This window comes from Trichosurus vulpecula, chromosome X, assembly GCF_011100635.1.
Source record: "Trichosurus vulpecula isolate mTriVul1 chromosome X, mTriVul1.pri, whole genome shotgun sequence".
Lineage (NCBI taxonomy): Eukaryota > Metazoa > Chordata > Mammalia > Diprotodontia > Phalangeridae > Trichosurus > Trichosurus vulpecula.
This window is the reverse complement of record NC_050582.1, coordinates 25,886,613-25,914,515: the sequence shown is the minus strand read 5'-3', so window position 1 is coordinate 25,914,515 and position 27,903 is coordinate 25,886,613. Positions and strand designations below refer to the sequence as shown.

The 27,903-nt window shown below is 44.4% G+C and overlaps 1 protein-coding gene across 1 annotated transcript in view; it reads right to left on the bottom strand.

Annotated features, from left to right (window-relative positions):
• Positions 1-3,550: 3,550 nt before the first annotated feature.
• Positions 3,551-27,903, bottom strand: part of NEXMIF (neurite extension and migration factor) — an 84,386-nt gene continuing 60,033 nt past the window's right edge. The window contains exons 3-4 of the mRNA XM_036740216.1: positions 12,710-12,835; positions 3,551-8,112 (exon numbers count right to left, since the gene is read on the bottom strand). Of these exons, the coding sequence (XP_036596111.1) occupies positions 3,755-8,112; positions 12,710-12,785 (4,434 nt within the window). The 5' untranslated portion in view covers positions 12,786-12,835 and the 3' untranslated portion in view covers positions 3,551-3,754. The remainder of the gene's footprint in view (positions 8,113-12,709; positions 12,836-27,903) is intronic.

The window sequence follows — 27,903 nt, the reverse complement described above, 5'->3', positions numbered from 1 at the left end:
TTGGTTCCCAGGAGATACCAGCAAAATACCTCTTCCCAAAGGAGTTGGTAACAGCAAGTTGAGACATGGAAATATTCTCATCATTTATTGATTTCTTGCTACCCCCAACCCCTACCTTCATCCTCCCCACTTCAAGGTAGAACTGGCAATAACTCTCTGAGAATCCCCGCAAACCATCCACTTTTCATCTAATCTTTCCTACTTATGGAACAACTTCCAACAATGTCTCTTTGGATCAGACTCAGAATTGTGGCAAACCCTCTCCTCCCACCACCCTACCCCCTCTAGACTCCCATCATATCTGGACCTCTCTGACCTCCATGACTCTATTCATGGTTTTTTGCTTGGAATGTCCTCCCTACCTCTCTCCACCTGATTACTTCCTACCTATCCTTTGAAGCTCAGTTCAAATGCAATCTCTTCCAAGAAGCCTCCTTGCTTTGTAACCTCCTATGGAGGTTGCTCCATAGGTCATGATTCCTCTATCAAAGCTCATACAGCAACTTGATTATTCTTAACATCCATAATATTAGGCATTCTAGTTACCTGGGTTTGTGTCATATCTCCCTCCCAGATCGTGAGCTCCATGACGGAAGAGACTGTACCTTAGTGAAACTTTGTGCTCGTCTCTGGGGGAGATACAATGTTCGGAACACAGCAGGTAATTAAGAAAAGTTTGCTAAACCAACTTGAATTGGTCAGCTCTAGGAACCAGCCCCCATGCATTCAGCACAGTCAGCACACACTGTGCCTAACAGTGGTGGAATGAGTGTATTCCAGTTTGTTTTTTTCCCTTTTGGACAGCAGTCGTGGAGCAAGGGACCCGCTTCGCTTGGTGTCAAGGTTCCATTGTTACCAAGTTACACAGCGGAGTCAATGTCTGTTGACTGTCAAAGCCTAAATTCTGTCATTGGCCTTTCAAATAGCTCCTTGCCCACTCATCCAGGGAAAGTCAGGTTTGACGTTGAGGGCACGGCGGGCTTTATTCATTTTGCTACCTGTGTGTTTCCTGGCTGTAGAGCTGTCAACAGAGCAGACTGTTGAAACGAATCATGAACCCAGATCAGGAGTCAGGAAGCTTGTGGTTGAGTCTTGGCCCTGCCAGTTACTCATGGTATAACCTCAGGTCACTTCTCTCTGGGCCTCAGTTTCCTCACCAGTAAAACGAAGGAGTTGGATTCAGCGATCGCTAAGGTCCCTCCCAGTTCTGACATTCAGTGCTTCTGAATGATTCTTCTTCCATAGCTTTTCTAGAGCCTTTCCAAAGCTCCACGTGAACATGTTAGAAAGGCAACAACTAACTAGTCCCTATCTATCTATAGCTACCCTTGCTCACATTGTCCCTTTCTTGCCTCCTGAGCTTTCTTTCCCACCCGTTTTCCCTCTTTCTCACCGCCCCGGCCCTCTTGCTCCTAGGTCAGTAGAATAAATGATAACCGTGATAAGAATAATAACAATCCCTGTAGCGTGCTCAGTAGTTTTCATAGCGCTTTTATCCCCACGATCTCATTTTGAATCAGAATGCGTCAGACATGGAGGCTCTCCACTGCAAGTAAAAGGGATGATCAATTTGAAACTAGGGGCAGGGTTTAGTTGGAGGGGCAAAAAGGGTGGATAGTAGTGGATGTGTGAACTGTGGCTCTGAGCAAAGAGACTTTGTTTCTTTTGGGACTGGGTTGAGTGGGCAGCACTTGCTGCTTGTCCCCCAATTAAGGTTGTTCAGCCCTAATTGGCTCATCCCCCCCAAGACTGTTCTGTGTTCTGTGACATAAACTGAAAGGGAAATAAATGATCAAACGAAAATACCCAATAAAATCCAAAACGCAGCTCACATGACATTAGCATTATGAAATTCAATACTCCAAGAACATAGAAGCCAGACAAGACACAAACCAGGATGAAATGTTTTAAGCAACAACCAACGCACTTGGTTCACCATCAGCACGGATTTGATGCCGATATTTAGAATTTTCCCCAGGTTCTTAGAAAAGATATAAAACGGAGATACAAAGGATCAGCAATATAACTTTGCACTTTAAATAATCTTCAGCTACAGAGTTTGCTTTTAGAAAACAGAAACTTTCAAAGCAGCTGTTCCATTTCCTTGAAAAACGTTCTTTAAGTGTGTACACTCAAGTTCCTACACTGGACTTACCTGGTGTGTTTTCTATATTCTTCTAACATAACTCAACTCTTCGACAAGGAGAGAGGGAACAAAAAGATCTCATCGCCTTGTCGATGTGGTCCTGTTTTTACACAGGACTTTAGTGTTTGTTTAGCAGTTTAGTGTGTGTGTGTGTGTGTGTGTGTGTGTGTGTGTGTGTGTGTGCATGTGTGCGCACGTGTGTGTGTGTGTGCATGTGTGTGCGTGCGTGTGTATGTGTGCACGTGCGTGTGTATGTGTGCATGTATGTGTGTGTGTATAAGACAGAATCCTTTTGAGCTGTAAACTGTGGGGGTGCATCTGTGAAAATGAGGTCAGTCAATTTGGCACATTGTTAAACCTTGTCCATAAGTTTTGGTAAATTGGTGTAAATGAACAACCCAGTTTTCCCCTAGAGCTAGAGCTGTTAACCCAAGGAAGTAGGGTTGGTTAATAGCAGACCACTGGAATGTTTCTTGTTAAATCAAAGGGGCTAAATTCCCCAAACACTCATAACCCAACGCTGAGAAAGAAGGAAAGACGTTTCCAGTCCAGTCACTTGTTCATCAGTTTGGCACAATAATTTTGTGGTTTTTGTTGCTGTTGGTTTCCTTTTGGGCCATAGTGTATCAACTACTGTACAACTGTCTGACTCATTAAAAGTTTTTCATAGAGAATCCCAGGTTAGGGCTTGCGCTTAAAGAAGTATTCCCACAAGGTCAAACTCAATTTCAGCACTTACATGTCAACATACCACAAGGCAGATTTTGAAAGAAACAGAAAACAAACATCAAATGTCTTTTTAGAGAAGAATAAGTCTTGTCTTCCAGCACAGGGAAATCCTCAAAATGCTGTTTCTGCTTTAAGAACACCATAGTCTGAATTCCCTGCAGAAAAATCAAACTTTTTATGCCATCCTTGTTAGCTTTCATGGATGTCCCACCACAGGATCATCTATTAATGTTAACTGGGCTGTGGTGGATGCTGTAGGATGCAGGCAAAGATATAAACAGCAGAGGGGGCCACAAAGCACTCAACTTGGGCACATGCAGCTCAGTGAGGGATGAGCTTTCAAATGTCCAACTAAAGATCCTTGCCATTGAAGCCATTTTGGCTTTTGTGTGTGTTCATAAACTTTTATTTTTTACGAAAGGTAGTTCCCCCTGAAGTCTTTCCCTTTTCTAAATCATTAAGAAGCGCAGATCTGATTACTATGGGGTTTCCCCCCACTCAGGAAATAAAAACTGAAGCCAAAACTGGAGGGGGAAGAAAGGAGCCTTGTTGGTGTTTAACACCAGCTGAGTCAAGAAAAAAGAATCTTTTTTGTTTGTTTGTTTTTTGGTGGTTTTTTTGTTTTTTTTTTGTTTTGTTTTTTTGTTTGTTTTTGTTGTTTGTTTTTTTTCCCATTCTTTCTCGGTAGCTTGCAAGTATGAGTACTTCTGGTGCCCTTTTTCCCTTTCTTTTCCTTTTTAATTTTGCAAAAGGTGGGAGGGGGAAAGGGGGTGGTCTCTTTCATGCAAACTTGTTTTTAAGGAAGGAAAAAATGTGGGACTGTAGGCTTAGCAGGTAGTAGGAAAGGTAAGGGTGTGTTTGAGCCTTTTTGGTGCAGTATTACCTCAGTTTTTCGAAAGTAGATGTCCCAGCTGAATCCTTGAGGGCTGCTTCCCGCTCCTGACGTTTTCCCTTACAATTCTCATCCCTCAAGGTTTTTGAGCTGGATTTGTGACGGTATAACTTTTTGTGTGTTGGTCCGTTATTTCCTAAAGTGCTCAGGTTACTATAGTTTTTATCCAAGAATGGAGAGTGAATGTCTGAGTTGTACCCTGCTGTGTTTGCCCGGCCAGGATCACCTCCGACTGCTTTCCCACTGCTTCTGCTCGAACCTTTGGGTGACCTGTGGTTCTTACTGGCTCCTGGTGAGCCACTGTTAGCCTTTTTCTTGGACTCTTGTGGTGTACCAGCCAAGATCTTTAGAGTTTTTAATTTTAGGCTATTAGACTCAGGGGAGCGGTATATGTTTGCAACCCCATGATGACCCACTGGACCCCAAAGGGGCTCCATGGAAGCCATCATGAATCTCTGCACATCAGCCATGCCGGAAGCAATGTTGGACAAAATGTTAGAAGGTTCTTCAAATTCTCTCTGGTCATCATCCAGGAGGCTGTTGGCATTGCCCATGCCTACATCAGTCCATCCTGTGCCACTGTCCTTCCCCATTGCCCACTCCCCAGAGAACTCCTTGTGGCCTGTCATCTTCACAGGGGCTGTGGGGCTACCATGGTGTATACATCCTGCCAACAACTTTCCTGTGGCAGCACTGTTAAGCTGACCACCTCCTCGAATGATACCAACTTGAGTTTTCTCACCATTTGCCACAGCTGCTGCATATTTTCCTTTCCTTGTTGACTTGGGGATCTGGCGGGAGGCTTTGCTGGGTGACTTTTCAATTCCTTTGTTGTTGGCTTTAGAAGTCTTTTTCCTAGTGCCTTTTGGGGAAGAGCTTTGGTTTGTAGCCCCACTCTTGCTGGGTGAACTTTTCTTTTTCGATTTTGACACTTTGCTACTGGTGCTAATTTGACCAGATGGCTCATTAAATGTTGACAGGCAAGGGTTTTTTTGGAGTAAGCCGACAGAGTCCTCATCATTGAACATATGGAACTGAAACTGATGGTTACATAAAGTAAATCCATCACCTGTCTCATCTTGGTGTGGAAGGCTGCCACAGTCCCACTTGACCTTCTCTCCACTGACCAAAGGGCCTGGGGTGCCCTCTGGGAACACCTTAAGCACCCCTAGTGTTTTGCCATTCTCTGAGCCTGTGATTTGTGGGGAAAGGCTAGGAGTGTCTGGTGGGGACATCTCTGAGAGAGATGAGTGGCGAAACTTGTCTGGCGTGAAGTTAGAGATGTCCAGAAGGTCAGTGGACTCCTTCAGTGGGGTGATCTCATCAATGCTCTGCTGGATCACCAGCTTGGGGCTGCAGTGAGCTAAGAAGTCATCATTGATATCCTCATCACCCTCCTTTTCACAAGACTTCAAGCTCAAGGAGCTGTAATTGCTTGAGCTGACTGACAGCGAGCCCACAGAATCAAAGCTAATGAGCCGGCCATTGTCTGTGTTGAGCGTGCCCCGATGGAAAGGAAAGCAGCCCTCTGCATTATTGAAATGGCATGGCTGATAGGCATCATCAGATGGCAGCTGGTTATCCTGCATATATTTAGTGGGGTATGGGTGCTTGCTGCTCCCCATTGGGCTATACATAGCAGCTGAGAGATTATCCCCTACTGGAATTGCTTCAGAGCCACCAAACTTGCCTGAGAGGACCCCAGTTGCCTCTCCTGGGGCATCAGCCACAAAATCCTGAGGGCTAGTCATAGCCTTGTTGGGCCACACACTTCCAAAGGGACTTGCATCCATTTTGAGGGGATGGGGTGAGTGCTGCAGCTCAGACTCAGAAGGTGGAGAGAGAACACAGCTCTGGCCAGTTTGGAGAGATGTGAATGCTTTTTCTGGTTGGGCAAGGGCAGCAGAATGTTGTCCTGGGGGATGGTGGGTGAAGTAGGAGATGGCAGTAGCATTTGATAAATCTGATGCATCTAACAATGTCTGCAGATACCCTCCAGGGATAACGGGTACATTGGTGGCAATATTAGCAGATGGCAGAGGCGTGTCAGGCGAGCAGGTGGCTGGTAAGAAGAGAGAATTTTTAGCAGTGTTATCTTCCCGACAATCAGATCGATGGGAGCTATCTGGGGCTCTACGAATGTTCTCATTCTTGAGACTGGAGCCTGCTTCTTGGCCTTCCAGGGCTGGATGAGTGGCTGCCTTACTGCTTTCTTGCACAGCTTTGTTCTTCTTGCATTTTAATCTGGCTTCACTTTTAAATTTGATTCTGTGGAGCACTTTCCTCTCTGGCCCTTTCCGGAACTCTCGGTCTTGTGATCGGCTCTTCACTGAGTCGGGACCAGCCGTGTCATTTAAATGCAATTCACTGGCACAGCTGGAGGTAGCTCTAGCCCCTGTGTGAGATGCGCCTTTTGGGCCTATGTCTTCTTTACTGCCACTGGCTTGCTTCTGATCACAGGAGAAGGAGCCCTGTTTGTTCGCTGATTGTTCAATGGCTTGGATTCTCTGGATCCTGTGCCGGTTGGCCAGTTTGCACTTTCTTTTTCGAGGAGGAGGTGGGAATGGGGCCTCAAGGCCATTCAGGTGGAAACTTTGCTTGTGGCAGAGGGTGGATCTAAGGGAATCAAGGCGATTCTGCTGCTTCTCTTGCCAGAAGCCCTTCAGTGGGGCCAGCCTGGCATATTTGTGGAGCAGGTCCTCACTCAATGTTACTGTCATCTCACTGGCATCCACCTTGCTCAGCTTCACCAGCATATGCTTCTCACCCTTGAACCGATTGATAATAATATATTTGATAATGACCGGAGGCTCCTTCCGGGGTACTTTCCGTCTCTTCTTGGGGCACCACTCATCATCATCCTCCTCTTTCTGCCCATCTGGCTGCCACTCCTTCTTCTCACACATCCTCTCACTTTCTATGGAATCAACATCATACAGGTAGTCTTCACTGTACCGGACTTTCCTTTTAGCCCTCAGTCCATAGTTCTGCTGGATGGTGGTGGAGGAAGAAGAGGAGCCAGAATGAGAATCACGGGTAAGATAGCGGCTACAATCCTTAATCTCCTTCAAGGCATCATATGAGGATTCAGTGCAGGAGCTGTCATCGCTGAACTCTCCAGAGTCCTCTGCAGAGTTGGCAGAGTCAAGAAAGGGATTCCTCTTGGAATTCACATACTTGACAACATCAGTCCCCTTGCATGGTTTACTTAAGGTGGATACCCCTCCCAACTCTTTTTCTGCTTCCTCTACCCCCTTGTTCTCCTGGACTTCAGCTTCCGGGTCTCTCCTTTTCTTCTCTTCTTCCTCCTCATCCTCCTCCCCCCAGATGATGCTTTCTGCAGGGACTTTGAACTGGGAGGAATCTCCACTCCGTTTCAGGCCCCCACCCTTAGTATCCCGCTTGGAGCAGCTGGTGAAAACACTGGGGAAAAAGTTAAACTGGGCATCATCCTGCAGGACATTGGTCTTGTCTCGCACATTGTCCTGGAAGGATTCATATCGGATCTTCAGGGAGCAGACATCACTGCCCAGAGTTGAGTCGTCATCGTCAAACATATAATTGTCTACATCCTCCTCTGAAAACAGGTTGACAGACAGCTCATTTTTTGAGCAGAGGTCAAGGAGCTCAATCTTGCTCTCACTAATGAAAGATTCAAAATAGCCCCATTCCTGATTAGAATTTGAAAGCAGAGTTTCCTCACCATTGCATTTATCCAATAGCAATCCCTCATAATAATTTTTCTGAGTGGGGTCCTCTGAGTCACTGTCAGATTTCTCTGTGTCTCTTTTGTCCCCTGCCCTAGATTTATGCAGAGGGAAGCTTAGGAGCTGGTCAGAAAGCAGCTCATCCCCATATCTCATGGTTTCTCCTGTGTTCATACAATGAATCCCTATATCAGAGACGGAACAGGTGTCATAATCCCTATTTATATCACCTGGTTTCAAGCTGATACCTGGTTCTGCATCAATCCCATCCTTAGACTCAATGAAGCAGCCCAGGCAAGTCCGACTTGGCTGCATAAGGCAGTCACCAGTAAGGGCCGACATGCCTCCAGGTTCCATGATGGTGAGTGGAGCTTTCTCACAGTCCCCTGGCAGTGACCATGTGTTTAGGCCCTTGGTTACACCAGATGTCAGGGCAATAGCATGCACAGAAGAGTCATTAGAAGAATGTTCAGGTGCATCGGTCAGCCTCAGGGGAGATGGAGGACTTGGTAGGCAGGGCTTCTTAGAAGTTAGAGGCAGAAGGCCTCGAGTAGACGCCAGAGTCTCTTTGGGTGTCAGGGTCAGGGTCTGCAATGTCGTTGCTGCCAGCTTCACCATTAGATCCTGGTCATTTGAGCCTGGGGTCACAGGACAATGGAAACAGAAGAAGACAGAGACACAGTTAACGATTTCAGTTTCTTTTCTGTTTCCTTTTCTTCCCTCTAATAGGTTATCTACTTTTCTATTCCATGACCTGCAGAAATCCAGCTATCCTCACCCTTTTTATCCCTCGAAGCACAAACCACAGTCCTAAAGAACAGCTATTCAAATTAGCTTTGAAAACTCCTAATAGTAAAATGTGGCCCTTATCGAAGCTCAGCTTCATTTTCTCCTAGGGGCAGCTAGATGTTCCTGAACAATTACAAGGCCAGAGTTTCAGAATAGGGAGAGTCAGATGGGCTTACTTGTTCTTTTGAAATGTGAGCTTCTGTCCCATCACTTCCCTCCTACGGTATGAGGCTAATGCATTTCCAAATGCTTGCGGGACATCACTACCTGCATGTCACACCAGCACCTCAATTTTAACGTGTCCACTAATGGAAACCATCATCTTCCGCCCTTAACCATTCTCCTCCCTTCCCCTCAAAACTTCTCTAGTTCAGTTGAGTATACCACCATCCCCGGAATTTCCTAGGCTCCTGACCATAGGGCCATCTTTGATATTTACATTCTCATTCTCTCTCTCTCTCTCTCTCTCTCTCGCTCTCTCGCTCTCGCTCTGTCTCTCTTTCTCTCTCTCTGTCTCTCCCTCCCTCCCTGTCTGTCTCCTTCCCTCTTCCCGCCCCCCGCATAGTGGCCAAGTCACATTGAATTTTTTCTCTGTAATATCTCTAACCTCTGTCTTCTTCTGTCTATTCCTACTGCCACCATCCTAGTTCGGTCCCTGGACTATTCCAATGGCCTCTTGACTGCTCTCCTTGAATCCAGTCTCTCCCCTCTCCTATCCATCCTCTACATACTTGCCAAAAGAATCTTCTTAACGTATAGGCTAGATCATGTCATTTCCTGGCTCAAACTCCTTAAGTGGTTCCCTATTACCTGCTTAATAAAATATAAACTCCTAATTTGTTGAAATCCCTCCCTTCCTTCAAAACTCAGTTCAGGTGCCACCACCCCATGGCATAGCATGCCACCAAATTTGTTCTAGATTGTCAAGTATTAGATAGGGGACTGAAGGCAATAATTCAGTTCAATCTGACAAGTTCAATAGACAGTAAGTGTCTTGTACTTGGTGCTAGGGATACAAAGGCAATAAAACAGCTCCTTGTCTCTAACAGGGGTGGGGAGCCTGTGGCCTCGAGGCCACATATGGCCCTCTAGGTCCTTAAGTGGGGCCCTTTGACTGAATCCAAATTTTACATCCAAATCCTTAAAAAGGATTTATTCTATAAAACTTGGACTCAGTCAAAAGGCCACACCCAAGGACCTAGAAAGCCACATGTGGCCTTGAGGCTACAGGTTCCTCACGCCTGCAGGAGCTTACATTCCATCATTGGAGTTTAGAAGACCAATATCCCTTCTATCAAGTATGGTCTGAGGAGGCAGGGGATAGGACTGAATGACCTCTGAATGACTTTTTCAGCCTGGCTTCTTCAATGCTTTTTATCCCTCTAAGAAGAAAGATAGAATCACAGTTGGAGAAAAATCCAAAGACTGCATTTGGCCTCTTTTATTAGAGTGAGAGTAATGGCCAAAGAACTGGCCTCAGAAGCATGAAGCTCTGGGTTCAAGTTTTGCTTCAGACACATAGAGGCCCTGTGGCTCTGGACAAGTCACTTCACTTTGAAGCAAGTGCTGCCCCTCACTCATTGGTAGGGGAGAAGGGTTTGCCTCATCCAGGAGTTCCTCATACCAATGAAATCACAGGTCTAATCCCTATACCTATCTTTATGAATAAATGTGTATTGGTCATTGGCTTAAAATAGATAGCAATTATGAGTAAAACAAAAGTACGAAAAATGATAGCTGTGACATGGTGGGAAAATGAATAGATTTAGAGTCAGAAGACCATGTCTGAGTATTTGCTCTGCCACCTAGCTATTAACACAGAGCAAGTCACTGCTTCTCCTATGTCCCTAAGGTACTTCTCAAAAACATTTAATGGCTCTCTGTTGCAAACTCTGATTTTTAACATTCAATGACCTCCATAATTTGGCTCTAATTTACATGTCTAGACTCATCTTAGACTCTTCTACTTAGTGTATTATATATCCTAGCCAAACTGGGCCACTTACTAGCCTCTTTTCTCCCCATGCCCTCTTCTGTTTCTCTGCCTTTGCTCATCTTTTCTCTCCTAAATCATTTCTGACTCCTGAAGTGTTTCTCTTTCTTCAAGACCTAATTCAGAAATTAGCTTCTTCATATAGCCTTCCCTGCCCCCTAGATCTCTCAAATAGCACCTTGCCTATACTTTTCCTTTGCACTTATCAGACTCACCCTTGTATCAGAGTTATTTGTGTACTTGCCCTCTCAGTTAGATTATAAGCTCCTTGACAGCAGGGTCTATTTCAAATCTATCTTTGAATCTCCAACATCCTGCATCAAGCCTTGCATGTGCATGTTCATTGAAATAAACTGGAGTAGGACTTGAAATAGTCCCTGAAGGCTATGGAGGATTTGAATAAATGGAGAGGAGCTAAGAGGATATCCCTGGTAATGAGAGGTGAATGGAGGGAGAAGGATGATTTTGCCACTTACTGGCTATGATCTTGACCTCTCCTAGGTCTTAGATCCTTCATCTGTAAAACAAGGAGGTGGGACTAGATGGTTTCTAAAGTCCATAGAGGTCTATGTATCTTGGAATTATAATCATACCTAGAGAATTCAATAGGTGGAGTAAGCAGACTAGTGAACTGAGAGTTAAGAGACTTGACTTGTGTGACCTTGGGCAAATCACTAAACCTATTTGGGCCTTCCCCCTGCAAAAGAGAAAACAAAATCAGCCTCCTAGAGCCTAGGGAGATTAAAGACAGAGGGAAATGTTCCATATACATGAAAAGATCTAAAGCAGCACTTTTTGTAATAGCAAAAAACTGGAAACAAAATGGGTGCCCATTGATTGGGGAACTGCTGAACAAATTGTGGTATATGACCATAACAGAAGATTATTGTACTGTAAGAAACAATTATGAAGAACTCAGAGAAACTTGAGAAGATTTGTATGAACTGATGCAGAGTAAAATAAGAACTAAGAGAATGATACACATAATATCACAATATTATCAAGAATGTAAAGGAAAACGACACCAAAAATATCAAAACACATATCAAAGCAATGATTAATTTTTACTCCAGAGTACTGATGAAACAAACCTCCTTCCTCTTAGCAGTGAGGTGGTGGATTACAGGTGTGTAATGAGGTATGTACTATTAGACATGGTGAACATATTGGTTTGTTTTGCAAACAAAACCAACACGGAGAACTTGCTTTGCCGGCCGAAACATATTTCCTAGCAACTACACCAAATTGTCAAGGAAAAATTAGCCCCGCTGACAAGGTGGCTATCAATTCTGCTTGACTAGAGTAAATTAGCAAAGGTCAGGACAATCAGGAGATCTTCTGCTACATTACAAATTCTCCTCCTACCTCCCTCTCCAATTGCTGAATCAGATTGTCTGCATGGATCACATGCCAGAATTGGCCAGAATTGATGGGACTGATCCAAATATATGTTTCTTCCCCTTATGGCACACCTTTCTCTGTATCTTCTGAGATACAACTGCTAAGGACTACAGGACAGTGAATAAAAGAAAATTGAGCGGAACTCTACCAATAGGGTGGGCAAATTATGTCAATAGGAAACTTAATGAGGAGGCTCAGCAGCTGGTCACGTATCCTCTGCTTCTCCAAGAAACTGGGGATGCACAAATAGGTTGGGAAGCAGCACGTAAGGATCAGACAACCACAGAAGTGGCTCGTTTTTGTTTTTTTTAAGTTAGAAGGGATTTTAGAGCACATCTAGTCCATTTAGGCAAGTAATTTGCCTAAGATCACACAGATAGTAAAGTGAAAAAGTGATTTGGATCAATGAAAGTGTGTGAGAAGGTACTATCTTCATTTGGGACCAATAAATACCCTTTAGAGGAACCATAATAAACCTTTATTTAAAAGTTGCCTAAGAATAGAGTCCAAGTCATGGGATTATCTGCAAATTAAATGTAAATTTACCCATGTTTCTCTCTTCTTGGGAAAATTTGAATCAAGAACTCCGCACTACCAAGATGGACCTAGAAGCTCCATGAATCTGGAGAAGTTACAGGGCAGGGCTGACACTCTCAGCCTAACAACTGCTCACATTTACACAGCTCTTCAAAGCTCACAAAGCATATTAGAGCAAGTACCATTATCTCCATTCTTCAGCTGTGGAAACTTAAGCTCAGAGAGAGAAGTGATGACTTGCCCATGGTCGTACAACTAGCAAATACCAAAGCTGGGATTCAAATCTAGCTCCAGTCGCTAAATCCAGTTCTCACAATCCTTCCACAAAGCCATGCTGCCTCTAGTCAGTGACATCTTGGCCTTCTAGTCCAATTAGCAGCATTGGCGTATCCCCTCTCTCAGCTCTGCAGCATTGCATGATGACAAAAAACCCCATGAGAATTAAAAGGTGAAAAGTGAAAAAAAAAATTTGTCTGGGGAGTGATGGGGATGGGTGGTTCATAAGGTTCCCTTACCATTTTCTTTCATCCCATTAATCAGCCTGGTTCCTCCGTCCTCTGAGGCAGATTCCTTATCTTGTTGGTCATCCATCAATTTAACCTTTTATTGTTTCAATCCATACCCTGCTGCTTCTGTCCAACCTGCATGTTTCCAAACAAGTAATTAGAGTCATTCAAATTGGCTGCAAGAAGCTCACCAAGCTGATAAGAAAACAAAAGGTTCTATATAAAACCTGGAATTCAGCTGTCCTCCAGATTGGGCCTCATTATCACTGTGCTTTCAGATCGCTATACCATACTGGGCACATCAAATCAAGCTGGTGATTCAATGCCCTTCCCTCACACTCCAGGGCCTGATGCAGCCTGCCCAAGCTTGAGCTACGTACGGCTCAAGCTTCTCTAGCACATTACAGTTGACAAAACGCTTTCTCTCTACCTTCCTCACAGCCCTTGTAAGAGAGGTAGAGAAGGTGTTACTCTCTCTATGAAATGGAGGTTCAGAGAGGGGAACGGACTCATCCAAGGTCACACACGGAGGTTCAGAGAGGGGAAGGGACTCATCCAAGGTCACACACGGAGTTAGTGGCAGAGCCCAGACCCAAAATGTCCAGTCCATCGGCCTTTCCACAATATCATACTATCCTTCAAGTTGTCTCTCTGAATCTAATTCTGCAAAGCTCAATCCTGGGGAGATACTACACCCTAATCAATGACAACCCCAAGCTCTGATGGGTCTCTAGAAAGAGGAAATTTCTTAGGCATGGTTTCTAATGGTCAGATCTTTACCCTAACCTTGGGAAACAGAAACTTCCAAATTCACCAGCTTCCTAATAAGGAAGGGAAGGGAAAGCAGGATCCAGGATAGCCTTTTAACTTTATTGGTTTGAGGTCTTTCCTGAGGGAGAATTAATCAGCTCAAAGGACTGTGGGGATGAAATAGAGTGGCCTTACATGTGCTTGTTCAATCCCTATCTAATTCAGATGGTCAGAGGCTCAATTAAATGAACTTAACCTCAACAAAGATTTGTTAAATACCTACTGTGTTTAGAGTACTGTTACACATGTGGGAGATACAAAATTTAGATAAGACATAGTCCCTGCCCCCAAGGATCTAATAGTGTGTGTGTGTGGGGGGGGGTGTAACATACAAACACAGATAACTAGAATATACAATGCATGATAAATGCAGCAGAGAGGTGCAAAGCAAGGTCCTATGTCAGGTAGAATGATGGGATTGGGGCGGGGGGAGAAATCAAAGGAGGCTTCCTGGAAAGGATGGCATTTGAGTTAGGTTTGAGAGGATGGACAGGAATTTAGGGAGTGAAGAGAGAGTATCCCAGGCATAGGGAACAGTATGAGCAAAGGGAAAGAGTTGTTGTGAGAGTTCAGAGAATGTTGGTGTTGGGATGGGCAGAGAACAGTCCAGATTTTTACTAAAGAGTAAAGTATACGGCAGGGAATAATGTCAAAGAAGGTTAGAAAGGCAGGTGGTATCAGACCATGGAGAGTCTGTTAAGGAGGGTACACTTTCCTTGAGACGAAATGTGGAGCCACTGAAGGCTTCTGACCCTAGGATTAAGAAAGTTCCTTTTGGCAGCAGCATGAAGGGTAGATTAGAAGTGGGAGAGAGTGAAGATGGGAAGACTTGTGTGGAGATACTAGAACAGTCAAGGCAGACAGGAATAAGGATGAAGAGAAAGGAATGGCTATATGACAGAATGGACAGGACTTGGTAACTTGTATAGGATTTTCCAGAATCTGTGGACCAATTCATAGCTCCACCAATGATGCTTTACTGTACCTGTCTTTCCACAGCCCAGCCAATATTGTCAGTATCAGTCTTGTCTTCTTTGCCAATTTGCTGGGTGTGAGGTGAAACCTCAGAGCTGTTTCAATTTGCTTTCATTTTATAAGTGATTTTGAGCAATCTTTATGTGGTTGTTTATAGTTTACGATTCTTTTGAAAACTTCATGTCCTCTGACTACTTCACCTACAGGGTCTTACCTTTGGCTAAGTTGTCTGTATATCTTGCATATCAGACTTTTTCCAGCAATATTTGAGGCAAAGCTTTTTCCTCAACTGACAATTCTCCTTCTTATGCCACCTGCAATTATTTTGTACATACAAACTTTTTAACTTTCTGCGGTTGACATCACCCTTTTCTTCTGTTATGATCACTACTTTGATTAAGAATTCTTCTCCTAGCCATAGGTGGGAAAGGCACCTGCTTCTTTCTCCTGGGAATTTGGTTTTTTTTTTGGTGATGTGACTTTTTATATTTAGATCATATATCCATTTGGAACTCATTATGATATATAGTATAAGATGCATTTCTGCTAAGCTGCTTTCCAGTTTCCCCAGCAGTGATTGTCAAGTAGGGGAGTCTTTCCCTAAGTCAGTTATGTTCATAGGTTAATTGAACACTGGGTTATAGTATTTTTAGGAATTTTTCTCAATGAGATGAGAGGCTGGAATATTTTTCCTTTTCCTCCTTCTACTTTGGTAATTGGAGGAAATGAATTACATTACAAGGTCTGTATGGTTGTGGATATAGCTGGCAATGTGACAGAGCTGGAAGGTGGGGAGGGAGAAGGAGAGAGAAAGAGAGGGGGAGGGAGGAGAGAGAGAGAGAGAGAGAGAGAGAGAGAGAGAGAGAGAGAGAGAGAAACACTCCCTTAAACCAACACAGAGGAGGGAGATGAGATAGCACTCTTGGTGGTGTCTTTGGTAAAGGAGCCCTAATATTTGGGACTTGGTTTCTGAAGAGCGACAGGCATTTTGGGGGCTGAGTCTCTTGTTTTCCTCTTCTCAGTAAAACTTTCTTTTGTAATACTGTTAACTGTGTGTTTACAAATGGGTCTTAGAATACAGAAGGCCTCATGCCTGAATTGTTCCAGTTTTTTTAGGGGGCAGGGGCAGGCCTACAAGCCAATAGAGTTAAAAAAGACTCTGCCACATACCTAGGTCCTTTGTATCATGAAACAATCTCTGATATAAGGATTATATGATAATTTTTCAAAGAGAACAATAATGAAATCAGGAGGAGGAGCAGAATGGGGATAAGGGGCAGAGAAGAAAACCTCAAGGCAATCTGAGGAGATGCATAGACACTTGTAGAACCAAAATGCTAAGAATGAAAGTGGAGGGCAGAAACTCCTTTGCTTCTTAGCTTCTCTGTTGGGAATTCTATTTGTGTCCTTGCAAACCCACATTGAAATGGTCAAATCAGTCTTTGGACTTGTCAGATAGCTCCAGCCTTAGTGAGATCTCAAGGCAACAAGAGCTTACTTATACTTCACAGGCCACAGGCAGCTGCACCTGTGGAAGGAGCTGGACTCTGCTGCCTGACGCCTCTGACCATGACACTCAACCGGAGGGGGCCATGGAGACTGGTGGAAGGATGTGGGAGGGAGTAAAGCAGATGACAAGATGACTCAGAGCTGGCCTGCAGTGTGAGAAGGACCATAAGACATAGGGAGAAACAGGAAATGAATGACTAAGCAAGGCAAGAAGGCGGCAATAGTAATGATTCCCACTGATTTAGTGTCTTAAAGCTTACAAAGCATTTTCTTCTCAATAATCCAACAATTTTGTGGAAGTAGATGATCTAAGTATTATCCCCACTTTATAGATTAATTTACTCCCAAAACATCATTTTGCAGATGCAGGATTGAGTTCAAGAGGCTAAGGCGTAAGCCCAAGGATACATACTTTGTGACCATGGTGGGATTTGAACCTGAGATCTCTGAATCCAATCCAGTACTGTTTCCACTGTACCATGTCACAGGGATTGGAGGGAGGAGGGGGAAGGATAAGGAGACCTGCCAGAGTCACAACTTGGCATCTGTGCCAAGTCCTTTATAAGTTCCCCCTGTTCCTGGAAAACAGGTGGGAGTCAGGCCTAAGATCCTATCCTGCTCTGCCCAGCCAGCCAGTGGCATCATCTCTATAAGTCTTCCCTCAAAGCAGCACAGATCTCATCACAGTCAGGCAGCTGGGGTTTAGAGAATCTAATCAGTTAAGTATTTACTGTGTGCAGTGTCCTTAGATAACACATGCTTCCTGTCCTAACAGTCTAGTGTAGGACAAGGAACAAACATATATAACTCTAATATTAGATGATAGATTAGAAAGGGTCAAACCAAGGACTGTATAAAGTCTTCAGGAAAATCAAAGTGACTTCTGCAGAACTATAGGGTGAAGAAGCTATAGTCCCTAAGGCTGAGAAACCCTTCAGTGATAGGGAAGTACTCATCTGGTCACGTTCAGGAATTGCTAATTTACTCTGTCAGCCTGGGGATAGTCCCTCTTTTGGGGCCTCTTTCCTCCTCTATGGAAGGCGGAGATAGGATTAAGTGCTCTGTCTACCTTATGTATCATCTACCCTTTGCTCCCGAACCTTCCGTACTCCTTTTCTAACCTGTAGAGGTCATGGATAATAGGATTTAAAGACAGAAGACACCTCAAAGATCATCTTCTCTGACCTGAACAGATTAAAAAACTGAGGTGCAGAGAAGTTAAGTATTAAATGGTCACACAGATATTAAGCAATAGAGCCTGAATTTGAACCTAGAATTTCTGACTCAAGATTCAGCATTCTTTCCATAATACTAAGAGGCCTCTAGTCATCGGGAAATGAACAACATGAAAATACAGACTGAAATGCGGACTTCAGATCATGTGCAGAAATCGGTGATTTGGGTTCTATGATTGGAAGTTGGCTGTTTTTCATTTGCCTGAGTGAGAAACTAAGGCATGGAAAGATTATAAATAATAACAATAAATCAAATTTATTTATGATCCTAATGGAATTGGGATTTCTGGATCAGGGTTTAGGATTGAAGAATGATGGGCTCTGAACCAAAGATCTGGTGATCTTTGATAGAGTCCTGAGAACAAAGGAGGTATTACAGGACAAATGTCTACATTTTTCCAAAAATGGAAAAGAGTAGAATCAGCAACTATAGGCTTGACTTTAATTCCTAGGGAAAAAATTCTAAAGGTGTCTGAGGGATAGTGAACATTGAGAAAGGAGAACAGTAATCATCAAGACCCAGCATGACTTGCACCAGGGATCTAGCTTTGGTCTCATCCTCCTCAACATTTTTATCAACGGAGTTGAGGAACAGTACAGACAGAATGCTTATCAACTAAACTGTAAGCTCCCTGAGGGCAGCAACTGAACAGATTGCCCCAGCTCCCAGTGTTCTCTGCATACTAGAGGCTAAACAAATATTTGACTGATGATTAGAAAGAGTACTATATATGGACTAAATTTCTCCTTCTTCTTCAAGGAGGCAATGTGTACTCTCAGGAGTTATAAAGGAAGGAAACTGCTACCTTCCATCCAGGTAATCAATCACTCCACAGGCAGGAGAGGCCTGGTGATCTCTAGAGAAGATAGTCTAGAGGATTGGACTCCTTCTTGCCCTCTTCCTCTGCTAGGAAAAGGCAAACAGGGAAGAAGGCCCCACTTCAGAAAACAAAGGGTCCCCTATCGGTGAAAGTATAGAATGGTGCAGTCTGAGCTAGTCAGTCAGTTTGGGACTGGTGGCCCGGAGGACAGCACCGGCAGGGTCCACTTCACCTCCACTGATGGTGACTATATACAGTTGGGTGTTCTCTGAAATAAGCCAAAGAAGAAGACTATTTAAGTAAAATGGGAAGCCTCCGAGCCACACTGAAACATCATTGTAACAGATGAAAGAGGGCAGTAATGGCCTTTCTGAGTCGTGTATCTTATCTCAGCCACAGAAGGCTCACCTTGTTGGAAATATGCTTGGCCTTCTCCCCAGCTCAGAAATTGGCTTCTGAATAGAGAGTCACAAAATCACAGAATTTCAGAGCTGGAAGGGTCATCTGAGGCATTTAGTCCAAACCTTGCCTGAAATGGGAATCTCCACTTACATCTTGTGTGACCTTGTGCAAATTATTTAACTTCTCTGGGACTCAGTTTCTCCATCTCTAAAATGGGAGGGGTTGTACTAGAAGACATCTAAGAGTCATCTATGAGTCTAGTCCCAAATCTCTAAGTCTATGATCCTATGACCCCCAAGAAGCAGAAATCCAACTTCCGTTTGAACACTTCCAATGCCAAGGAACTCGTTTTTCTCAATGCCCATAGAGCCTTATACTCCTATATATTTATCACACATTACACTGAAATTGAGTAATTTATGGTCACATGGCCACCCCCCTTCCCCTTCTGAGGCTTCATCATTCATCATTCACCTGGACTATTGCAATCTATTCCTAATGGATCTCCCCCCTCTCCAGGACACCATACAGACAGATACCACTCTCCTGTTCAAAAAGTGTTAGTGGTTCTCACAGCCTCTAAAATAAAACATGAACTCTCTAGTTGGCATTTCGAGCCCTTATCTTACTCCCGCTTGTTTTTCCACACTGATTTAACATTACTCCTCTTCATTCTGCCCAAACTGGCCTATTTGCTGTTTTCTCCATACACTGTCCTGTCTCACTTCCATGACTTTGCACAGGCTTATTCTCCTTTGCCTAGGATGCGCTTCCTTCTCATCTCTACCTCTTGGAATCCTTAGCTCAAGTGTCCTCTTCCAACAGAGGCTTTTTCAGATACCTCTAGCTGTTAGAGCTCTCTCTGAAAATATTAGCAGCAGCTTGGTATGAAGGGCAGATTGCTGAACTTGGAGTCAGGAAGCCCTGAACCGGAATCCTGCCTCAGACACTAACAAGATATGTGACTCTAAGTAAATCATTGAGCCTGTCTGTAACCCATCTGTAAAGTGGGCATAATGAAAGCACCTAGCTTGGAGTTGTTTCGAGGATCAAATGAAAATAATATACGGAAAGCACTTGGCAAAGTACTCTAAGATGTTAGCCTTTATTGTTTACTTGTGTGTATTTTTCATTTAATCCTCTTTACACACGTTGTTCCTCCCTCTTTGAGGGCAGAGCCTATTTTCATTTTTGTCTTTGTAATCCTACCCATGCACAGTGCCTGTAGACACTGTAACAACAACAACAGTAGTAGTAATAAGAGCTAGCATTCATATAGTGCCTACTATGTGTCAGGCGCTGTGCTAAGTGCTTTACAATTATCATCTCATTTGGTCCTCACAACAACCTTGGCAGGGAGGTGCTATTATTATCTCCATTTATAGATGAGGTAACTGAGGCAAACAGAGGTTAAGTGACTTGCCCAGGGTCACACATCTAGGAAGTGTCTGAGGCTGCATTTGAACTTCGACCTTCTTGACTCTAAGCCCAGTGCTTTATCCACTTTGCCATTTAGCTGCCACATAGTAGGCACTTAATAAATGCTTACTGAATTCAATATGTACCTAGCTTTTAAGCTTTATGTGCTTAGGAGATATGCCTTCTACACCTGGGTAACTCACTCAGTGCTTAGAATCCTAGTTGGCACATAGCTCCCTTGTCTAACCTTCCTTGAACAGAGACATCTAAAGATATTATTATGTCCATTTGACAGATGAGGAAAATGAGGTGAAGTGACTTTCCTAGTGTTACAGCCAGGAAATTTTGACTTGAACCCAGGTTTTCTGGTTCTAGATCTAGGGCTTTTCAGAAAATCCAACATGGTGGCAGAATGAGCTATAGCTGAGGAGTGGCTACCAGCCTGGGAGTTTGAATGTGGGCTCTTCCATGGCAGAAATTACAGCCACCCAGGCTGCCTACTCCTCAGGCCTGGAGAAATCCATCACCTCCTCAGAGGCAGGTTATGAAACCAGAGCTATGTTACCTCAAGAGAGCAAGACTGCCTTCTCCTCATAGTCCACTGGGGCCCAGAGAAAACAGGCAGGCGTGACTGATTCTACCTCACCTAAAATACTCCTTTGAGTCAGGAGACAGGACCTCTCAGTGCCTCAGTTTCTCCATCTGTAAAAGACAATAGTATCCTTTCCTACCTACCTTCTAAGGACGTTGTGAGGAAAAGTGAGATAAACTTCAAACTCACTCAAATGTTAGCTTCTTAACGGCATGGATCGTTTTCATGTTTTGTACCCAACACCAATACCAGCCGGAGTAGATTAGAATCTCTACTGTTGTGCTCCAGCCTCCCTTTCAGTCTTATTTCTCATTGCTCTTCCTTCATATTCTCTCCCTTCCAGCCATTTTTATCTACCAGCTCTTCCCCGAACTCCTCATACCCTCTCCTGCCTCTGCATACTTACTGAAATAGGCCGGCCCCCATTCCAGGAACAGGCTCTCTCCTCATCTCTCCCTGCCTGCTGGAATCCTCCAGGAAGCTTTGTTGATACCTGAGAGAATTCTGGCTGGATCTCTTTGCTTCATCACTATTCTGTTTCGTATCATACTTATGTGTGTATATGTTGTCCATCTTCCCTCACTCTTCATCATTGCCTTGAGGGCAGGGAATTTTCTTTAGTCTTAGTATCTCAGTGCCCAGCAAAGGCACTGGGATGTTTGTTTGAAAATGTTTGCTGAATTGAGCGAAATTAATGTGAAACCCTATACAAAAAACATGTGTCCTACAGAAAGCCAATGGGTTAATCCATACCTCCTGAATTCCATTGACAAAGAGTGCTGAGCTGCGTACCTCCAAGCTAACATCACTGATTTCATGAGCACGATTAATCATCACATTGTTAATGCCCAAACCAGTAATGTCATCGTCAGGTCATAACTGATAGAATACACTTGCAAAATGGATTTCCTGTCCCACATTAATAAAATGTTAGATAATGAATCCCATGTAGGCACAAGAGACTTGTTCGGTGAAGGCAAAGGATCAGGCTGCCTACTCCATATTTTCCTTCTTGTCAGCTGCTGGCCCCCAGGTCCATCTCCCACCATTAGTGAGAGGTGGGGCTATTCCCCCACTATGGGGCAGGCCATACTGCCTGGGAAGTAGAAGGCAAGACTCTAGAGCTAAAAGGTATATATAAACAGACTATGGGATTGTACCCCAAATAAATTAATAAAGCCAAGCTATTTATAAAATATCATGTATACTTTAACAAAGTAGGAACAATAACTAACGATCTATTGGGCCCCATTCTGATCTCTACAACTTCATGAACTGGAAGTTTTTATAAGGCCATAATCAATACTTCGGCTGGCCTTTTTAAGCACCATTTTGGATAAATCTTTCTGGGGTTCTTTGTAGCCTTTATATTTCTCACTTTTAGGGGCACAATTTAATCACCAGTTTCCTGACTATCTTCTTGTCTCTCCTACCCATCTCTCTTATTCACAGAATTTTCAGACTTAAGAGTTCTAAGACACCTTAGAGGTTGGGCACATAGTCCAATATCCTCCCCTCTATGGCATCCCTGAGAGCTAGCCATTCAGCTTCCCTCTGCCTTCATGCCTCCAGGGACGGGAGCTTACTACCTCCCAAGGAAGGACATTGTCTTTAAAATTCAGGTATTTAAAAAGTTCTTCATACTGAGCTGAAATCTGCATCCTTGTAACTGTCCTCCATTGATTATAACTCTGCCTTTTGGAACTAGACAGAAAAAGCCCAATACAAGTCTAAGCAGTCCATTCTGTGGTTTGGCATGGCAAGGTCTCCCAACATTTTAGTCTTACCTCCCCACTATTCTTTTTCAACCAGACATTACTATTTGCTGTTCCCTAAACACACCTCATGGTTCCTCTGGGTCTTTTCTCATGCCAAACCCTTTTTCTGAAATGCCCTCCCTGCAATTCATGTCTACTTCTCAAAAATCTTACCCACTCTTCAAAGCCCAATTCAAATGCTACCTCCCTCATGTAGGCTTCCTAGGTTACCCAAACAGAAGCAATTTCTCCCTGTCTATATCACCCATGTGGCACCATCTCCCCTGCTAGACTAGAAGTTCCTAAAGGACACAGCCTATAGCTTATTCATTTAAGTGCTCCTCACCCAAGTACACAAGTAGGGATCTAGATTTGTCCAATGAATGTTCAGCTTTTATACACAGTTTACAGAAATTACTCATTTATTCTCCTGAATCAGGCAGTTTAGCCCCTCATCAGCCTCTAAACCTGTGCATTTCTGTTCTGCCTAACTTACGGATAATAGAAGACTCAAGGCCAGAACTGATCTCGGAGGTCTCCAAATCTAGCTCCCTCCTTTTAGAGACAAGGAAGCTGAAACTCAGAGAGGGGTAGGGACCTGCCCATGGTCACACACTGATAGACTTTGAAGGGAGTGGAAGCTGTGGCCCAAGGGCTCACAGCTGGCCACAGTTGTACATTTTCTCTGTGACTATGAAGTGTAAGTGTGGGTCTCATGATGCCATGAAGTAATCTGTGGAAGGAAAAGGCCTGGTTAGTAACTGGCCTTTGGGTGTTAGTGAGAGGGTATGTTAAGAGAGGTTTGAAGTGTTTGGAGAATGGGACTTGGAATGATTTGTGATGGGAGCTAGGGAGAGGGAGATTAGGTAGTTAGCTTATCACATCTGTGCAAACTGTGAGTCTGTGCAAGTGTGAGGAGGGATGGGGGTGGCTAGTGTGGAAGCTGGTGGGGAAGAGTCCCTAGAAGAAGGCTCTTGTGTCCTGGGATCTTGGAAAGAGTTAGAACTGAGGTTGCTGCCCTCATTCCACTTTGAACCTGCTAGGAAAGCTGCATGCTACACTGGGGCCTATGCCCCAAGCCCCCAGGGTCACAGAACCAATATATAAGTGGGGCAAGATTCAAAGCATTCCATCCAATATGCTATGCTGCTTTATGAAGTCCCTACTATGTACAAAGCACCATGCTAGGCCAGATAGGAAATGGGAGGAAGCTCAGAAGTTGCCTGTAAATACCATCCCAGAGTAGCAACTTAGGGCCTGCTTTAGATTTCTCCTGAGCCATGAGCATTTTGGAAAAGTAGTAACAGAGTCTTTATCTATTTTGAGCAGAAAGTGATTAGCACTTTTGGAAAAAGGTGCTCTAAATTGCTTTGCTAATCATGGTAAATCAAGCCAGGAATGGCATTAAAATAATATTATCTCAGACACAGGTATGGAGTTATCCATTCAATCAACAGACACTAATTAAGCACCTACTGTGTGCCCAGTTGGGGGTGAGGTGCCCCTGACTCCTAGAGCTCCCTATCTAGTTAGTGGATCAGCTACAAACACCGGTATGGAGTTATCCATTCAATCAACAGACACTAATTAAGCACCTACTGTGTGCCCAGTTGGGGGTGAGGTGCCCCTGACTCCTAGAGCTCCCCATCTAGTTAGTGGATCAGCTACAAACACTGGACGATTCCAGCATACACTAGACTAGACTAAGTGTAATAGAGAGAGACAAACCAAGTAGTAAGAGAGCTTGCTTGGGGAAAGTGGTTCCTCATCAGGGAGATGGGGAGCTAAGCGCTGAAATGCTCAGTAGGGTAATCCCTGGCCCCTGTACAAGATGGACCTGGGGCCCAGAGAGCCAGCGGGCAGCCAGCTTTGGTGTTCTGCCAGCTCGATGTTAATGGTGGGTCGGAAGGCAGAGGGGTACAATGGAGAGAGCCCTGAAGTCAGGAGAACTGGGGTCTGAGTCCTGGCTTTACTATTTCTTAGCTGATTTGCCTTAGATGGCTCATGTCAGTTTTCTAGGCCTCAGTTTCCTTATGTGTAAAATAGCCAAAATATTATTCATTGATGGTGGCATGGACAGAGCATTGGGCTGAAGTCTAGAGATCTGGGTTCATATCCTAGCTCTTAATGCCAGGTGTGTGACCCTGGCCAAGTCCCTTCCCTTATATGAGCTTCAGTCTTCCCCTCTAGAAACCAGGGGTGATAGTTGTAATATTGTAATAGCATCACAATATTAGCGTTACACTTAATCCTAATGTCATGCAAACTTGTAAAGTGCTTTACAAACATTTATCTCATTCGATTCTTCTAACAATACTGGGAGGAAAGTGCCACAAATTTTATCACCATTTTAGGGGAATAGGCTAGGAACCTGATTTTGCAGAAGAGGAAACTAGGGCTGAGCACAGTGTAACAAATGGCAAGGAGGGTCTGAGGGGGAATTTGAAGCCTCGTCCTCCTGCCTAGATGGCCAGCGCCCTGCCCACTGCACCACTGCCCCTCCTGGGGCGTTTGGGAGAAAATGCTTTGTAAACCTTAAGTACTAGAGAAAGGTGAGCTCCAATTATTAGGAAGAAAAAATACCTGGGCCAGGCCGAGCGGCAGAAACCTGTGGTCGTGGCCGGTTCCGCGCTGCTTCCTCAGCCCCAGAGAGCCTGAAACTTACTTCTGGTTAATCTAGTTGAAAGAAGATAAGAAAAGAAAAGAAAGGAAAAACCCCGACCTGCCTGTGGGGGCAGCAGAGGCAGAGATCTGTCCCCTCAGCCCCGAGTGGGCGGGGCTCTCAGCCCAGGCCCTGGCGGCAGCTGAGGGGCCCTGGGCACGTGCCGGGCAGGTCCCTGGGCAACAGCAGTAGAGAATGCTGCCAAGGGTGAGGTAAGAGAGGGAAAGAGGGTGGGGGTGAGGGAAATGAGGGGGAGGGGAGGGGAAGAAAGATGAGGGGGGGGAAGAGGAAGATGAGGGGAAAGGGGAGGAAGATGAGGAAGGGGAGAAGGCGGGAGGGAGGAGGGAGACCCCAAGTCAGGCCCAGCACCTCAGGGTGAGCAGGAGAAAAGGAGAGCCAACAGACAGTCCCCAGTAGAAGCGCATTTCAGGATCCCGGTGAACCTTGCTTTGCGCCTACAACAGGATCACAGCATTTTAGAGCTCTAAGAGGCCACAGACTTGGCTCACCTAGTGTGTTCCCCTTATTTTATGGGGGGAGTGAGGACGGAAGCCCCTGGAAGGGGACCTGAGTTGTCCAAGATCACTCAGGTAGTACCAAGTCATATACAAGTGGTGTGTTGTAGAGAGAATTCTAGGTTAGAAGTCAGAAGTCAGGGCTTAAGGTCCAGCTCTGCACCAGAGTAGCTGTGTGACCTGGAGCAAGTCCCGTCCAGCCTGCCTCCTGGTTTTGGTTTCTCTCTGTAGATCACAGAGAATTCCAGAATCTCAGAGGTTGAAGGGACCTTATCCCAAACAGGAATCCCACCTTGAACACCCCCCAACAAGTGGTCATCCAGCTTGTAAAATGAGAGGGTGGTTTGATCTTGAGGAGCCCTTCCAATGCTATCATCCAATATTCTAGTTCCGGTAGTAGAGGCCCTTCCAGCTCTGACATTTTGTGACTCTGTGATTTTTTATGAATCAAATTCCATTTAAAGTATGTATGTACGTGTCTTTGTGTGTGTGTGTGTGCGCGTGATTACTTAAAGTTTTTCTCTTTGATAACCCATAATTCAACAACCATAAATTGTCGTTGAAAGGATTTGTATTTTCAGTCTTTACCCCTTCTAGCTGCCAGATGCTCCCGAGGTTTGCTCTCTGCTCTGCACAGTGAGCTTTCCACCTTGTTTTCTGAAAACCACCTTTTCTAAGCTGCCAGGAGGACCTTGAGTTCTATTACATGGAGATTAGGGCCCCAGAGCCTTGCGAATCTCCAAGGTCTTAAGCTTTTGAAGAGGCAAGAGGACTTGATGTGGAGGTAAAGCTCCTGTGGTCCAGTCCTGGTTCTGCCATTTACCTGTGTGACCTTAAGCAGGTCACTGATCCTCAGTCTCTTCATTTGTAAAAATGAGAGGGATTTTGCCTCGATGACCTTTAAGATCCCTTCCTGCTTGGAATCCATGGTCCTAATTGTTTTGTGGTTTGTCCTCTTGTAGCAGACTGCCAGCCTTGATAATATCACTCAGATTGGTGAAAGCATGTTCTTTCCCAACTATTCTGGCAGGGGGTACTAGAAATATTAATTGTCCCCATTTTACAGATGAGGAAACTGAGGCTCAAAGAGACAATGTGACTTGCCCAGGGTCACAAAGGTAGTATTAGAGACAGCATTCAAATCCTGGTTTCCTAATTCTAAAACAAACTGATTCATAGAATGTCAGAGTTGAAAGAGACTTTAGAGATCATCTAGCCCAGGGGGTCTTCACCTGGGGGTGGTGAAGTTGGTTTTTTTTAAATACTCTGATACCTGCATTTCAATAGAATTAGCTTCCTTTGTAATCTAAGCATTTTATTTTGTACATTTAAAAACAAAATTCTGAGAAGGAGACCCAGATAGTTCCAAGGGGTCCATGACAAAAAGCATTTTCTAGATGAGGAAAGAGACCCAGAGAGGGGACATGATTGGCTTGAATTCACAGATTAAATAGCAGAGCTGAGATTTGAACCCAGGTCCCCTGACTGCAAATCTAATTCAATAAGATGTCCTTCTTTTTGAAGGGCATCCTATTTAGGGGGATTCTCCCTTTGCTTTAGAGATGGGGGGAAGGCTATGGAGAGGACAAGTCTGACTCAGCTGAGGCCACCAAGTTGGATCTGGGAAGAGTTGGGACTAGAATACAGGTCTTTCAACCCTAATTCCAACTTCTAGGAACTTAGCCAAAGAATGCCCTGGGGGAAAGGTGTTCAGGATCACAAGAAAGTTCCCTTACAGCAACCAATTCCAATTTCAGTAAACAGTGGGGAGGATTTACTGAGTCACTGTGATGTAAAGGAAACTGCTGTGGTGCAATAGAGAGAGGCCTAGATTTGGAGCCAGAAGACCTAAGTTTGAATTCCAGTTCTGCTCCTTACTACCTAGGCTTCCAGTTCCTCAGTTTCCTCCACTCCCATGACTTATTTCTTCATTCCACTCAGTCACACACAAGGAAGGTCCCACTGTTGATATCACCATCACGAACAAGTGTTCCATTTCCACAATTCAAAATTCTGACATTCCTGTATCTGACCGGTACGTCCTATCATGTTCTCTCTCCCTACTCATCAGTTCCTCCTCAACCTCTTCTTCCTCCTCACCGTCACTTGCAGTACCTTCTTTATCCCTCAATGTACTCCCGGTCCACCACTCTCGCTCTAGTTTCACTTTATAGTGATAACCAATTCGATATTATACTGTCCTCAGCTTTTTGATTCCTTGACCCCTTTTTCTGTTATTGCTCATGGCTTATCAACCCTCTGCTCCTGCTCATGTACTGCTCAATGGTGCTGGAGGAAGTCCCCCAATCTTGCTGATTGGTTCTACTACAAGTTGTTGTCATCTAATTTCAAGTGGCCCCTCAGTGTAGCAAAGCAGTTCTTTTACTCCTCCCTAATGAATTCTTTGCCACAATCTCCAAGGAGGCTGTTCCAAACCTCCTCTTCTCAAACTTCTATACCTCCCTTCCCCAAACCCTCTCAGCAGAAGACCTCACTTCATAATTTA